The sequence below is a fragment of the Pezoporus wallicus genome, unplaced genomic scaffold (genome assembly GCF_028554395.1).
Source record: "Pezoporus wallicus isolate ANWC-B61680 ecotype Strahan unplaced genomic scaffold, APGP_CSIRO_Pwel_v1 contig_5767, whole genome shotgun sequence".
Classification (NCBI taxonomy): domain Eukaryota; kingdom Metazoa; phylum Chordata; class Aves; order Psittaciformes; family Psittacidae; genus Pezoporus; species Pezoporus wallicus.
In genome coordinates, this window is record NW_026640599.1 from 1,717,736 (window position 1) to 1,735,190 (window position 17,455).

The 17,455-nt window shown below is 38.1% G+C and overlaps 1 protein-coding gene across 1 annotated transcript in view; it reads right to left on the bottom strand.

Moving 5' to 3' along the window:
* The window catches only part of PUDP (pseudouridine 5'-phosphatase), an 81,309-nt gene that overhangs the window by 51,545 nt on the left and 12,309 nt on the right, over window positions 1–17,455 (bottom strand). Inside the window, exon 2 of the mRNA XM_057419674.1 lies at window positions 3,224–3,442. Coding sequence (XP_057275657.1) covers window positions 3,224–3,442 — 219 coding nt within the window. The remainder of the gene's footprint in view (window positions 1–3,223; window positions 3,443–17,455) is intronic.

The window sequence follows — 17,455 nt, forward strand, 5'->3', positions numbered from 1 at the left end:
GCTATCATGAAAATAACCCAGGAATGGAAAATGTCTGAAAGGTATACATAACCACATTGTAGCTGTGGATCTGTACTTTGTGGTAATGATAAGCCAAAACCCAGAAACTGCTATGAAATTATGGTATTAATTTTGTAATTCTGACATATTATAGTAACTGTTGGCAGCTGTGTAACTGGGAGTTACATTTTTCTGGGGGTTTTGGGTTTAAGCTAAGCAAGAGCACTTCGATACATGTATAGGTAAACATATATATGCACGGTTTTCTTCTGCTCCACTTGTCATTCGTTACTCTTCCGATGAACCACTTCCCTGCAATGTAGTACTGCATTTGCAGAAACTGTAAGCCTGCTATGTTACTCTCACAACAAACAATGTCTATACTCTGACAGAAATACTTAGAAAAGCAGCACAAGTGGCAGCCCTGTCATTTTGTCAGTGTTGCCTTGGATTAATTCTCTTCTCCACTGAATCAAAACTAGCCTTCCCTAAGGTTCTTTCAGAACTAAAAATAAATCCAACTGTGAAAAACTCTCCAACAGTTACTGAAAATTCCATATTAGAAACAGATATATCCTCTTCATAGATTAAATCTGTATTTTGACCACAGATTTTGACATGATATATTGAAGTTTGTCAGTCAGTTCAGCCATACTGAAATAGTCAAAATTCCATTTCCAACTCGTAATGCCTCAGAACTCTTGTACATTAAGTGGCATGGCTGTGATATAACCTGTCAGGCAAAGAACTGCTTTGCCAATTGAATTGTGTGCTGCCAGTATTCATACAACTTCCACACCATCCTTAACCATCACTGGCATACATGTCAACTACTTGACTTGGGAATTAACAGTTATCATCACTGGCAAAAATACATGCACAACTCATTCTGTCCCCAGAAACAAGCACTGCTTTGTTTGACTCACTTCTTCAAACATAGTTGGTCTTCAGCACTGCTCTCCACCAAACCAAATTCAAATATTATTTTTTGGAAAAACTGTACAAATTAACTGAAAAAAACAGAACCTCACTTGCGTCTTAACTCTCAAAAGATGGCCGGAGACTCAGCACAAATCATCTCTACGCTGTAAGTATGAAAATAAATCCTTTCTTTCCTATATATTTACCTGTAACTATATGAAAGACCAATTTAGTCAGAGAATACTGTGAACTCTGAACGTTACCACCATCTTACATCTTCCACAACACATGCATAAAGTCCATTCTTAATTAAAGAACACAATGAAAACAAACAAGATTATGTTCATAAATCCTCAGAAGACACAAAAGAACAGAAGTATCAGATTAAAAAATCTGGCTATCAGAACAGGTCGGTCCTTAACTAAATAGTAAGTAGCTGGAGCCACTTCTTTTTAGATTATTAGCTTGTATCAACCTGGTTTTCTCAAAATTCATGGCAATTCAGCTTGTGTCTTGTATGCTGCTACCAAATAAAGCATAGAACTCATTACTTCAGTAACGAAGGCTGCCTTTGCTCCCCAGAACAGCCAGTCAGCATAAAGTATTTAAGTTCACATAAATTCTGCTTTAGAAAATAGCCTGAAGAAAGTTATCACATGTATTTAGTTGAACTGAAAAGACAATCAGTTCAACAATTCTGGCGATGATAAAAAAGTTTACTTCCTTGTCCCAGTAAGTATTTTGCTTGTTTCATCTGTAATAGCCCAGCTTCAGCAAGCCCAGAATTCACTTTTTGAAGGCAGGAAGAGCACAAAACTTCATGTTCCTTTGGCTAATCCGTTCCATCACGTCTCTGCAACTCTGTTCAAGCCAGCTCAGCCACATTATCACAATCCCTAGCAGGCACAGAATATCCACTTAATGGCATCTATTACGTATGCTGTCACTTTACAGTGACTCTTCTCTATGCCTCCTTACATTTCACCCAGTCTGTCCATCTGGCATTTTCTAAACCCAGACTAGGTTTTGTTTGTTTTGCAAAAGATATAGCTGCAAAGTTAGTCCCAGAAGTTTGACACAAAACAAGGAAGACACATGCCTCACATCTTTCTTGTTTTCTCAGGTTTACAATTTTAAGTGGATCTATAAGTGAGAAAGATGCAATTTGAAAAAACTTGCATATAAGAGAGATAATTAAGTTGGCTCAAAATACTCAAGTTTTTAAACTGCGTAAAAAATTTTACATATTTTATTTTTGCTGCTACTTATTAATTCCTAACACATCATGTATTTTTAACTTTCATCCCCTTAATGCATTATGAAACTAGGCAAAAAAAAAAAAATCTAAAAATCAAATCATTAAGGTGATGTAGAGATTGTCAGAACAAACAGGCACACAAATAGAAAGTTGTAAGCTAGACTTGTTATAATGACATGTAGCTATTTCACTTCTAATACTTTTTTTTATTCCTCCCCCTCTCCTAACTCCTCTTTTTTATTCTTTTCCTTCAAAAAATATTGACATTTGCTCCAGGAAGCTTAACACTGTACAAAAAGTTAACAGCAATCACACCTTTAGGTATCGCTTGTCTTGGATGGCTGAAGATTTTTCTCTAAGTATTTCAGATGTAAATGTAACGCAATATAAAAGTATGAGTTCACACCACAGATAAGATTCATCCTTTTGCTTATCTTGAGGTACCCTGTTAACTGACTCATTTGGGCTTCCTACACTGGTTAATGGCATATATCTTCAGAGGTGATGAAATTTACCTGCCTTAGGATAACCTGAGAAACCTTCCCTCTCCGTTGACACACAGCAGGCTCAGACACCACGCTTAAATTTCAGTGTTCAGGTTAGGCAAGATTAATCCCAGCTGAAAGAACTCACGGGCTCATACATTTGCCTGAACGTTTAAAAGTGTATTTGTACTTCTCTCATAGCCAGAGAAAAATAACTTTCTGAATTAAACAACAAGTTTAATTAATGTTGTTGTATACCAACAACAAGTATAAAGAATGACTGGTTTAGAAAACAGAATTAATGCAGAATTCATTTTTCTTCTTTTAAAACACACAAAAAAATGCTGCTTTCCAAGTATACAAGAAAAAATATTCAGTACCCTTTAACACATAAAATATCTCCTTAACAGGTAGATTTGAGTAAAATTTGCTGAAACAAGAGTGACGTAACATAATCCATAAGTGAAACTGGTTTTTGGAAGGCAGATTAAAAATTTCTACCTTGGTTAGCTCTTATGTAATTCCATAAACAACATAAAAACATTGAAATGAAACATACCTGGCATCAATTCAGCAGTATGGAATATCTTCTCCTGCTTAATTTTACTTTCATGTAGTAACTCCTCTTTGGTTAGTGGAAGATCTAGAACATCTCGAATAATCTCCGCCGCTTCTGCGCCTTTTTTCCCCATGACCAAGGATTTCACATCCCAGGTATAGGACTTTCCAAAACTCTCACAGATCTCTTCGAACACTACTGAATAGAGACGCTCAGTATCTGCCAAAAAAAACAAACAAAAGCAAACCCCAAAAGATTAAAACCATGTACAGCCAGCTGAGCAGCCAATCTTACAAGGAGGTTCACATAAATGGTCACAATGAAGAGCCAGGAGTCAGAGAGCCTAACAAAGCGGACAGAACTGCCTCCCTTTATTTGCAGAGGGGAGGTCAGACTTCTAAGATCACCTCAGATGTACCTAGGATTATCAAGCTGACACTTCTGCATTAAGAACAGGTTACAAAGGGTCAGAACAAAGAACTATCTGGACCTGCTCTTTCAGCACCTTTCTTCACTGTACAGGTTATCAGCAATATCTCAAAATACTCTGTTCTTTGCATGAGAAATAATAGAAGGGAAGGAAATCTGGTACTTGGGAGGATGTCATTACGTTTTTCATGTAAATTAAAACCAAAAAAAGATTTAATTATTCAAGAGTATATTTGACTGGAAGCTTCAGAGTGCCTTCAAAGACACTACAGTCATTTTTATAGTACTGCTGGCACCTCTGCATTTACATGTGATTACCCAAGCAGAACACACCCACTTGTATTTCCAGGGAGTTTCTCACAAGAGAAAAATTCAGGTTGAATTTTGCCTGTGAAGCTATCATCTTTTATGTCAAAGGTGATTTCAGTTTTCAAACTTTTTTTTTTTTTACACAATCTTTCCTGTCTTTAAAAAAGAAGGTCAATAAGGTTTATTTAACACTAAAAAGCGAATAAAATTCCTTTCAACTCTTGGCTTCATTTCATCAAAGATCTTGAACAGTGGCTTTTCTACCTGTTTATCCTTTCAAGTAGTTTCCTCTGAAACTCTAGCTACTGCTGTTAACCATGCTTTATTTCTCATGCATGTCTTTGTGTCTGTATCTCTAAAGTTATGTTTATTATTATCATTTTATCAATGAAAGGCACAATCATGGAAAGAAAGTAGTTGCTCTTATGAGATTTATTTACAGCAATTAGGGACTTCACTTATCAACACGTCCTTTGCCATGTAAAAATATTTTTCATAGGGATAATAATGCAGACACTGCCTCACTTTCTGAATACATAAAAGGTATACAACAGAGTTTAAACTTCAACATACATACTATGAAGACAACTGAAAAAAGAAGAGCAGATCCCATGACTACAATATATGCAAATATCTTCCCTGCAGTCTGACAAATGCTTACTGCTTAACCACAGTAATCTGCTTGTCCTGCGATCAGCAGATGATTCTGACGTGAAATCAAATGGGAAACATAGGGGCTGTTTTCAATCATCGTACCAACCATCACGTAAGCACAGCAGTGCAGAAGACACACTCTGCTGCCTGCCAGAGTGCTCTTTTCCATGTTCCCCTTCAGTAACTAGAAAGGACACTGAGCCAAATGATCAGCTAAGGACCCAATGTACTTGTCTGGATGGCTTAACAGGGTAGCATATGTTTTTCAAAACCCTCTCAGCTTAAAAATGAAAGGAAAAGTAATAGCATCTCTATTATTCCTTGCAAACGCTTCTAAAACAACACTTACTGAAAAAAGCTGAGTCATCTTGGAGACCCCTAAACACACAGCAAAGATACAACAGCAGAAACACAAGCAACTGAGCTATGAAAGGTGTTAAGCTGGCTAACACAAGGAAGGAAAAAAATAAACAAGCAAACAAATACTCCAGTTTCCTTGATACTGCCAGGTGGTAGTCTCTGTGAGCTGAAAAGGCAAATTAAGAATAGTGTTTAAAATTTCACAGTTCTCTTGTTTTTTTTTCCTGATACACTATTTTTTTTTTCTGCATCTCAGGCTCACTAGGTAAAGGACATAAGATTCTTACTCAAAGTTTAAAATTGAAACTGAAAATTAATCCTCATTTTATTGAGTAATATATAGAAGCTACGCAGAAACAAAACACAGAATCAAAGAGTGTAAGTTGTAGAGCACTAAAATTTTCCTACAGGTGTCTATGATAATTCCATGTTAATCTGTTTGAAAGACTCATCTATATAGCTAAAGATACTCAATTTAACAGCCTCCTGCATTTTAAATAACACATACCAGACTTGTGAACAAACTTTTCATTCATTCTTAAAGAAATGTTGAACCATGTCCAGATTGTGGACCTAAGAATAACCTGCAGTTAGCCCACTGAAGAGCACTATTGTGTGCAGTTCTGGTGTCCTCAACATAAAAAGGACATAGAAGTGTTGGAACAAGTCCAGAGGAGGGCCACAAGGATGATGAAGGGACTGGAGCACCTCCTGTATGAAGATACCCTAAGAAAGCTGGAGCTGCTCAGCCTGGAGAAGAGAAGGCTGCATGGAGACCTCATAGCAGCCTTTCAGTATCTGAAGGGGGGCCTATAAGGATGCTGAGGAGGGACTCTTCATTAGGGACTGTAGTGACAGGACAAGGGGTAATGGGTTAAAACTTAAACAGGGGAAGTTTGGATTGGATATAAGGAAGAAGTTCTTTACTGTAAGGGTGGTGAGGCACTGGAATGGGTTGCCCAGGGAAACTGTGAGCGCTCCATACCTGGCAGTGTTCAAGGCCAGGTTGGATGATAAACTGTTCTATGATCCTATAACTCTATCATATTCATACTGAGTTAGAACTTACTTTTCTCAGTGCTGAGAAAAGAAACAAACAACAAACAAACAACAGGTAAAACAAACAAAGCCCAACTAAACTGGTCAACACACCATAACTGATCACTGCCTACATTTAATTCAAATGTATGTTAGTCTCACAGAACTACTCAAGTATTTAAAGCAACATAAATACTTAAACAAGCAGGATGTCAGAAAGCCTTCTTTCCTTCCCTCTCCTTATTAATTATCCATTAAAGGAACTGGCTTACAAAACCTCCAACTTTTCTTTCAAAGCAAGCACTTTCACTCTGCCTGAAGTCATATCATGTGGACTCTGGACACCAACATGACTGCAATGAAAATTACGATTATCTCAAGATTCATGACCTCTGGTAAGATTCTACATATTTGTAATTCTTGAGGAAAAAAATAAATTAATTCTCATGATTGGATGACAAAAGCATAGATATGGATGTTTTACTTTCTCAAATAGACATGTTTCACCACAGTGCATGGATAAAAACTGAAAACTGGGGGTGGGGGATAATTAAAATATTCAAATAATACACAAACACACACAGATCTCAAAATCTCCAATTGGAATCTGGGACTACTCCTGCTGAAAAAGCTGCATTTCCTACATACTTGATAAGGACGTATGTTCCTTTTGACTGAAGAAAAAGGAAAATGTGTATGTCCCCCTTACGGTAAGACAGCAATAAATAAATACTAAATAATGATACAAATTCAAGACTTATTATTCCTATTGAAATAGAGAAATCTAAAAAAAAAGTGCTTAACAAATACAAGATAGGCTAGCTTTTTGCCATTGTAACAAGAAATAAAACACGCTTGATTGATCAGAATTTAACTGGAGCAACAAATTGTAATTTCAAACTACTAGAAACCTGCAATATAAAAAGAAATTAAATCTAACATAACACCAATGAAAGGAAACAAGCAAGAGGAATTAGAAGTTCAATTCAAGCACATAATTATAGGCACCTACTGGTATCTTAGACACCCTAGTATGTCCAAAATACCCACATACAGCTGGTATTAAAAACAGTAATAGGGGCAAGAATTACACCTTACTGCACAAGCAGCCGGATGCCCTACAGCATCCCAAGTGGTAATAAACACATACATTTCAGCAAGTGAATCCAGCTAGAGCTGCCAGCCCCCATCAGGAATACAAGCTGAGAACACAACACGACACATACCTGGCAGTGGCCTGCTCTAACAAGGAAGGAAGAGCAAGACTTCTTAGCTCCTGAAATTTGCAGTAAATGTATAACCTCAGCTTTATTCTCTTCTGCCTTTTAAAGTATTCTTCATCTTTCTAGCTCCAGGCCCTTGATGTATCTTTCACATGGATATAATCAGCACGACATACTGTCCATCCACTCACTACATTTCACTGGGAATGAGTAATATTTATTCCCTAGCCACATATCATCTTCTAGTCATTTTTATAGCAACCCTTCTTCTATATAAAAAGCACAGTCAACTCCACTAGTGCTGTTTACAGTGCGCAAAAGCCAGACACAGTAAATACAAATAAAGTGACAAGAATGACAGAGGCGCTGGATTACTCAATTTGTGATCTGGCAAAAAAATATGCTGACGTATATTCAGAAAAACCTACAGGTCACTTGGCATCAGACCACAATGCATAACTGGAGTGTATGATCTGCTTAAGTCACTTCGAAGTCAGAATTAATGTGCAGATCTACCTAGGTTAGGGGTACAGCAAGCATCAAGGTAGCATCTAAACTTCAGCTTTAACAATCACTTACTTACATATGAAAACATCTTAAAACAGAAGATTACGATTCATGAATATGGAAGTTGATTTTTTGAGATCTAAATTTATTAAAATTATGAATTTATTAAAGTCCTGAATTTATTAAAATTATGTTATTGCAATTCTAAAATAGTTAAACAAGAAGATGGGATTAGTAGGCATGAAAGCTCATTTTAGCTATAGCTCATCTGAATCATTAGTTCTGAGTTCTTCTTTGAATAACCCATCTCATCTTTGCATCAAGCGTGCCAGATGAAATATACCTCTGATTTATCCTTATGCTAGGAATCTAAACAGAACTGTAATTGTGTACATTCAATATAATCCAGTAAGTCAAACTCAGATCCTGGACACCTAAGATCTTTATTTTGATAAGGACAGAAATGGTTAAAGGGAAGAGTTTTACTTCAAGCAATAGCTTTCTTGTGTCCATACCTGTAAGGCAGATTTCTGTCCATGTATAAAACAGAACCATCTTCAGTAATCAATTTAGCCAAATTCAGACACAATTAGTCATTTTCACCAAGATTTTAGCCCAAGATTTGAGAAAATCTTAATAGAGTTTGTCACCATCAATACTGACTGAACACACAGATGACTATGATTTGGCTTTCCTATCAGTCTTTCATAACATTCCTTAATCTCTTTAGGATATGCAGTAATGTAAGATGCCATACAAATTACTGAAATGCTTATTTGGGGTACAGGAGATAAATATAATTATAAACTAGAATTTGGTTTATAATTATAAAACCAGAATTTGGTTTATAATTGGAAATGGAAATTTTGCTTTTGTTTTTGCTACTCAATAGTGGCATTTAGCACAGTATAACGTTTTAACTTGCAAACAAATCTACACAAATGTTGAAAAGGTGAGGGCAATCATCATTCCGCAAAGTACTGGACGCTTCCTCTACTCATGGAATTATAGTAAACATAATCACATTTTCAATTTTTCTCATTTCCGGATTTAAATGTAATACATGCCTTTGTGTGTTTATTCGTCCATTATATCAACTAATGTTAAAGAACAAAGGATTTAAACACAGTAATGACAAAAACCACAGTGACAGTGATTTCCCATCAGAAAGACTAACTTTGTCAACTCTTGTGTATCACATATAGAACTCCGTCAGTGGTCCTCATGCCCACCTACTTCAGCATTGGCAAAATCATGAACTCACAGTTCTCGTCCCACTCTCTCCAGTGTACAAAAGCCATGGCTGATCAGCTCACTGACCACTTGTGTCGTCTGTGAGACTGAGGAGTATAACAAATGCTGAAGCACTGCATGCAAGCCAGGGAATGGATGTCACAGTAAGTCTCTCTGTTCTAGAGATGTTACCAAGCCTGCCACTCTACCACCCCTGTTCCCACAGGCAGTACATGCTCTTTGCTTGTTCAGTTACACAAATGAACCAATTCTTGAAATATCCATACAACTGAGGATATGAGTATCAAACAGTGACACATTCACCACATTTCCACATGTGGACTATCACGAAGTTTAGGAAACAGCATTGCCAAAATAAAACTTACGTAACTATTCAGAAATTTTTAAGATCTGCTAGTGATTTTGGTAAGCTGAGAAGAGTGGGAAACCAATGGCTTCCAAAGAGCAAACTTAGAATAGAACATGGAACATCCTCTCAACCCGAAGAATAAATTAAGGCATTACAATCCACTGTTTATCAATTACAGCTCTCTCTAAAAAAAAAAAAAAATTAAGAAAATACATTATGACAAACTACTGAAACATAAAAATACAACAGTGTTATAAAAAAAAGTTACTGAGGGAGCAATAGACTATACCACTGAATAAAGCATGGTGCGTTCTTTTTCTATCCTTATCGTTTCTTTCAGAGACTTTCCCCTTGTGATATCAGCAGCCAAGCAAGACAGACAAAACCAGTATAAGCAATGCAAAAGACTACCAACTATATGACTGTCACTGGAACAGGTCTGAGATGGCAAAAAATAGTTTAAATCACCCACAAGCACTGAATAATTACAGCTGAAGGCTCCTGAGTTAACAAAACGACCAGAAAAAAGGAAAGGAGAATTTGAAAATTTTTTTTTTAATAAACATTCTTTAGTAGACAACTACGAATCTGTGGCAAAAGGTCAATCTTCTAGTTCCCTTCCAACACCCTTCCATTCACACCTTCACACTGTGAAAACCAGTTTAAAAATGCATGAGTACAGTTACCTATTATGGCTAGGAGGAGGAAAAAAAAAAAAAAAAAAAAATCAGTTTAACAGCTGACCTCAAAAATCACAGCAGCTTAGCAAGAGTGGGGATGAGGAAGGTAGGCAGCAAAAATCACTTTCTGCACAACAGCCTAAGTGTTACAGCACTAGTCCAGAAAATGAGACTTAGCCTTTCAATCTACACTATAAAGGCCTGAGCCCACTTCTCTAACATTCCATGCAATTTTTAATATGCTAGTTATATAAATATATACATGCACACACATACATATAATTTATATGCTTGTATATACATATATAAAGCATATAAATATGTATTTATATATATATAGATATATATACTGTGTATATAGTATTGTGTTTTAAAGGCAAAAGGATGTCTTTAAAGAATAAAAAGAATAAAACTCAGATGAATGCTAGCCCATGAATACAAATTAACCTGAAGCCTGTTAAGCTAAAGGCTCATTAAACGGAGGTTGGCTCAAACCCCTTATCAAAGAAGGCGCCCTGAGGAGATAAAGAACAGGAATGTCCTATTCTTTGCTGTAGTATTCACCCCATTTCTTCCAAATGAACTTGCTTATAAAAAAAAAAAACAAACAACAGAAAACTAAATACAAAGTTATCACCCTACAAAGACAGCCACTTCAGTCACTGCCACAGAAGGAAAAAAAAGCACTGCTTTTATGCATGCTCAACCAAAATATTTGAGAGATGCCTAAATTTCAAGGCATGCAGTGCCGATGTACCCAACCAGGCAGACTGAACCTAAATGAAGTCTGCCCCAGCAAACCAAAAGAAATGCTGCATCAGTATTCATGTCTTGTACCTTTCAACTGATCTACTCTCATGAACAGGACCACTTAAACTCACCCTGTTGTTACCTAGAAGTTAAATAAAGGTAAGCCTCTATTAAAATACATAGCAAGCACCAAATCATAAGCTAGTTATAAAGAGCAGGTTATTCAGTAAACCATTTTATGTGATTGATAAACCACAAATTCCAAAGATAAAGGAAAAAAAAAAAAAAAACAAACCCACCTACTATATAATTGCTAAAAATTACAACTACTGCTTCAAATTTGAGTAATGATTTGCAAATCATTATATTTTTGATTAGCAGAAAAATTCACTGAAATGATCCATTATTCATTTTAGTAGGGAGCAGGTAGAAATCTGTTATGGAGCTTTAATTTTTGCTAATCTATTTCATTTTTTCTGTTGTACTAGAATATTAACGTAAGTACATTCCCAAGATATAGGAGTATGCTACATGATGATTACTTCACTAAGTCCAGAGAAGCACACTGCCACTGGCTAACTTGTTCGAAGTGCTGTCAATCTGTTTGCCCTTCTCTGATATGAGACTTCCTGCCATGAATTCCAGTTATTGCTAACAGGCTTAAAAAGAAAGTAAATTTGGTGCTCCAAAAGTAATAGCTGCATAGAACTGTTCCCAAATGAGTATCACCTATTTTCCCCTCTGGGCTTATATTACTGTGAGAATTCTTCAATGGCAGCTAGAGGAAGCCAATTTCTCATTTTATATGCACAGAAACATTTTACTTCTATGGGGAAGGGAAGAAGCTTCTCAACAAATTCAAAAGGATTTTAGTTTACGTTAATACAGCAGGCATATCTTAATGCTATCTTGTATTCACATAGGCACCTTATCCTTCTTTTTAATGTGTCAGGGAAGAAACAGTTCACAAATAAACCATGCAAACACTTTTCTGATGTGGAGCTGTAAACAAATACTCCACCACCAATACAAAATAGCACATGAAAAAGTAAAGAGAAACTCATATTTCAATTTCAGAGCATGAGGGAATCCATCTTTCTACTATATATGACTTAATTTAAAATATTCTAAAACTGTACTTATTAAACCTCAACTTTAAAACAGCATCTCACTAGTTTAAAAATAGAAAAGCTGTTTATTCACAGAAACTGCCCAACACACTTTGTTAGACATTCATGTAGGCCCTTAACCATTAAAAACAGACCTATGCAAATATGGTGCCTACACAATCCTGCTTTTTGGGCTTATATTACAAACATAAGGATAACAGACACAGCTTCTTAGTATGTGTACCATAAGGCCCAAGTCAGGTAACAGTTACACTGTCATTAGCATACAAGCTACTGTAAAAAGGCAACAGCATTATACAAGGAATGTTCTCATCCAGAGGAACAATTAAGAGCACATTCACAAGTTAGTCCTTCACCAAGGGGATATCTTTTTTTTTGATACATTGCTGACAACTCTTACCAGCAGTTCACTGACCTGAGGAATGCAAAACAATGATTGAAATGTTGTTTTGAAATGAGATGTTTCAAGGCACTTGGAAAGAACTACACAAGGCAGATGAAACCAAAAGGGTCACTATGTTATCCAAGTCAGCTAAAGAATAACCAAATACATATTCTTAGTAAGTTTGTGGTAGGTTGACCCCAGCTGAACACCAGATGCCCACTAAAGCTGCTCTACCACACCCCTCTTCAGCTGGGTGGGGAGAAAATACGTAACTAAAAGCTCCTGGGTCAAAATAAGAGCAGGGAAAGATCACTCACAAATTACCGTCATGGGCAAAAAAGACTCAACTTGTGGAAATCCATTTATCACCAATTAAATCAGCGTAGCATAATGAGAAATAAATACTAAATCTTAAAACACTTCCTTCCCACCCCTCCCTTCTTCCCAGGCTTAAATCTACTCCCAAATTCTCTACTTCACACCACCAACAGTACAGTGTGATGGGGGTTCTGGTCAGTTTATTCCACATCGTCTCTGCTACCCTTTCCTCCTCACAGGGAGGACTCCTCATATTCTTTCCCTGCTCCAGTGTAGGGTCCCTCCCATAGCAGACAGTCCTCCATGAACTTCTCCAGCATGAGTCCTTCACACAGTGCTTCATGAACTGCTGCAACATGGGTCCCTCCCACGGGGTGCAGTCCTTCAGGAACAGACTGCTCCAGCGTGGGTCCCTTTCATGGGTGCAACCTTTCAGGAACAGATTGCTCCAGCGTGGGTCACCCACAGCTCACAAGTTCTGCAGCAAACCTGCCCCAGCGAGGGCTCCTCTCTCCATGGGGCCACATGTCCTGCCAGGAGCCTGCTCCAGCATGTGTTTCCCATGGGGTCAGAGCCTCCATCGGGCATCCCCTGCTCTGGCATGAGGTCCTCCATGGGCTGCAGGTGGAGATCTGCTCCACTGTGGACCTCCGTGGGCTCCAGGGGCACAGCCTGCCTCACCATGGTCTGCACCACGGGCTGTAGGGTAATCTCTTCTGGAGACTGGAGCACCTCTCCTCCTTCTGCACTGATTTGGGTGTCTGCAGGGCTGTTGTTTTCACATATTCTCACTCCCCTCTCTGTCTGGTAGTTGATACTGCACATACGGTTTTTCTGCCCTTCTTAAATATCTTATGACCAAGGCATTACCACCATTCCTGATGGGCTCAGCCTTGGCCAATGAGTCTGTCTTTGAGGGGGCTGGTCTTGGCTCTGTTGGACACAGTGGAAGCTCCCAGTAGCTTCTCACAGAAGCCACATCTGCAGTGCCCTCCCCCCCGCCCCCCAAACCTAGCTATGTGAACCCAATACAAAGATAGGCTTTCTCCAAGAAGAGCTCTTAAGATGACCTTCCTTGAATAGACTTGCCAGAGCTGCTCTTTTTAACCCACAACCTAAAGCAGCAACAGTAGCAAAAAGAACAGTCAAGAGAGAGGAAAAAAAAAGTCAGAAACTTTACTCCTCCCTCAAAAAAACCTCCAACAATGTAAGACCAAAGATAAAATACTCTTCAACACACCACAGTTCTCTTCTAATACCAATTTCCTTATTCTCAGAAAGTTTTTGCTTGCCCAGGAGACTCTCTCTCTCTCTATATATATATGCAAATACTTAGGTGAGTGGCAAATTCAAGTTGTTTGACTTTCAGTGTTACATGTTTCTAAATCACTTTCTGTAATACTGCCCAAAAAGTCAGCTTCCTCAACAGTGGAAACATTACAGAAGATAGAGTGACTTTAATAGAAAAGAAAAACATTATTTTTCAAGTGTGGCCTTAGACTATGTTCTAAACTTAATTGCAGCAATAAGTCAAACATGCTACCACAGAGGAAGAGTAAAGAACTACAGATTAATAAAGCTAACCTCTTCCTCCCACTCAAGAGTGCCTAAAATTTTTGAAATGAATCTGCTGATGGAGTAATTTCTCTGTGGTGCTAACACTAAGAGGAGAAAACCTAACATCGTTGATGCACTTGATTTTCCAAGAGGACATTTCATCATGGTTGGCCATCTACATCGAGATGAAAATGTCAGAAATATTCCAAGACCTAATCACAGTGTCTCTTTAACAGCTCTATGCCAAGAACACCTAATCCTAAGTAGAACCTAAAATACAAAAAAAGAATCAGACTTTTGAGATTCATGAGGCAAGTGTGATAGAGCAAAAAATCATGGTTTATGAGCTGCAATCACTGTTTGAAAACTGTAGATGAAACCCCAAAACCATGCTACAGATATCAATTTAAGGGACTTCCAACATCACATAAGTGTGGACTTCTATGCAGGCAAGCCACAGGCTTCTCTGAAGTTACATGACCTCAGCCCTCACCTCCCACATCGGGCTGAGGATCAGAGTACAGTCAGGGCTGCTCACACAGAGCACTGAAAAAGCTCACACGGTGACAGTGAGAGCTGTCCTTCCTCCAGACTTAGGCTGGAAGCAGGTCCTAACGAATTCATAGGTCAAACAGCTCACAGCTCAGAGGAGCAAGACTACTCGAAGTTAGTGGACAGTCACAACTGAGTGTACATGAGCTCCTTTTGTTTCCTAACACCATGGGCGAAGCACAGAACTACTGGAAGACTGTAGTTTAGACTGTAATCACCTTGCCTGTAATTGGCACAATGAAATAAAACCTTATACTTGGCTACAGAAGCTTTTAACTTAGCACCATTGAATCCACTGAGGGATAGTTACCTAAATAACAGAATGGTTTAGGTTGGAAAGGACCATCACCTAGTCCAACCCCACTGCCAGAAGCAGGGAAATCTATCACTAGACCAGGTTGCTTAGAGCACTACCAATGTACAATACTTTTCTGGTTCTGAGCTGAAACACCAATTGCATGCCAGCACCTCAACAGCAGATGCTTTGCACTGAAGACACCTCATATGGGAAAAGAAACTTTTCCTATTCCCAGGAAATTAAGCCAGTCTGCTACTTGGCTACGGTCAGACTGTATCAGTATGAGACCTTTTTATTAAGGTTCTCTAATAAACTGTGACTTAGAGAGTTCAGTATGCTATAATAGTTGCTTAACATAATTCCTTTTATTTAATTAGCAAGTATTTACACAGTAATTTTCTGTCCTGCTGCTGAACACTTTTCCTCCAAGTACATATGTGAATTTTTGCTGAAAATTTTTAGCCTCTCAGCATATGTGATCTACGTAGTATTAACAGTATATACAATCACACTACAAATAGAGATTATGGTAGCTTTTATTAACTGGTAAATCTTATCACAGCATATTTTGAGTTAGGTTTCTGTTGTAAAAATTGTTGTATAAAGTTGTGTGACCTGTGTGATCTCAAGATCTCTAACTCCCATCATACAAAGTCTCTACTTAATGCAGAAGATGCAGACTGATTAGGAAGCCGGAAAACCAAATGCAAACATGAAACATCAACTACAGTTCCTGTAAGATGTGGAGAGGAGACACTTCAAAATTAAACATTTGACGTAAAATACGTGGTTTCAAATCACCTCAGTTTGAAACCACCCTAGGGACCTCCATGTAGAAAAAAACCCCACATCAATCTCTCTGCTGCACACAAAAATTGTAAGTGCTACAGAGTACACTTAAAAATTTGGCACACATCAGGTACCTAGACGTCGATGTACTGGACCCAGTCCCAACTTTCAAGTAAAATATTTTAGCTTTGAAAGCTTTTCTTAGAGTGGCATTTTCTGGCAGGGAGCAGGTGACTGAGCACTGATTCACCTCATGTCATGTGCTTGGATCAAACTCACCTAGTAGTACTTTAGCACATTATAACAATTCTAAACTAGCATAAGGTCTTCAAACATCAAAATCCACTTAATCTAAACTATAACTAGCTCTTGTTTAAAATGGAATAAAAAAAAAAAAAAAAAAAAAAATCACAAAACAGTATCAAGAATGTTTTATAAAAACATATGAAACTTACCCACACTACAATTCTGGAAGAATACAGTGATTACAAACAGATTCAGACAGAGAATCTCACTAACATGTCAGTGAACCCAATTCACATGAAGAGAAATAGAACGCTAGAAGAAGACTCTCCAACAGCATCTAGTAACGTCATACTTTGAACTATCTCAAAGGAGAGAGGCTGAATCTTATTTTTCTAGAGAGTGCTTCTGGGCATAATGGAAATGTTACGTTATGACTCTGTTTTGAGTGTGACAGCTTAAGAGTTACATGAAATACCACTGTGTAACCTACTAAATGAAATAAAAAAAAAAAATACGTGCTCAGAGACTCAAGGACTGCAAGAAAATTTAGACCATCATTTCATTCTTCCATATGATTAATGTGCTAAAAACACATATTGGGAACCAAACTAGGAGTCATTCCAGTTTCACTCAATCTTTCTTCCTTCTACCTCAGTTCTGCGAGCCAAGGTCAAAGTTTACGTCTTGAGACACAAGCAGCTTCACTCTCCCGCTGGAGTGTCCCTAGTCCTACTGCAACAGTGTTTGCAAAAGACAGGCTGGTAAAACATATGCTCAATAATCATATAAGGAGACTTTTTGCTTTATTTCTGTATTAAAAAATAGTGTGGCCAACAAGACTAGGGAAGTAATAATCCTGCTGTATTTGGCACTGGTGAGGCCACACCTCAAATACTGTCTGGGCCTTCACTACAAGAGAGATACTGAGTTGCTGGAGCAGATTCAGAGAAGGGCAGTGAAGCTGGTGAAGGGCCTGGAGCACATCTTAAGAGGAAGGACTGAGGGAACTGGGGTTGTTTAGTCTGAAGAAGAGAAGGTGCTGTGGGAACCTTATCCCTCTCTACCTGAAAGGAGGATGGAGAGAAGAGGTGGCAGGTCTCTTTTCCCTAGTAGGCAGTGATAGGACAAGAGGTAACAGCCTCAAGCTGTGCCAGGCAAGGTTTAGACTGGATATTAGGAAAAATTTCTTCACTGAAAGGGTGGGCAGACATTGGAACAGGCTGCCCAGGGAAGTGGTGCAATCACCACCCCTGGAAGCGCTCAGGAAACATATCGATGAGGCCCTTAGTGACACGGTTTAGTGGTAGACTTGCCAGTCCTGGGATAAAAGTTGGAATTAATGAATTTAAAGATCCTTTCCAACCTTGTTGATTCTATAATTCCTTCCCTCCATCCAAAAACTAA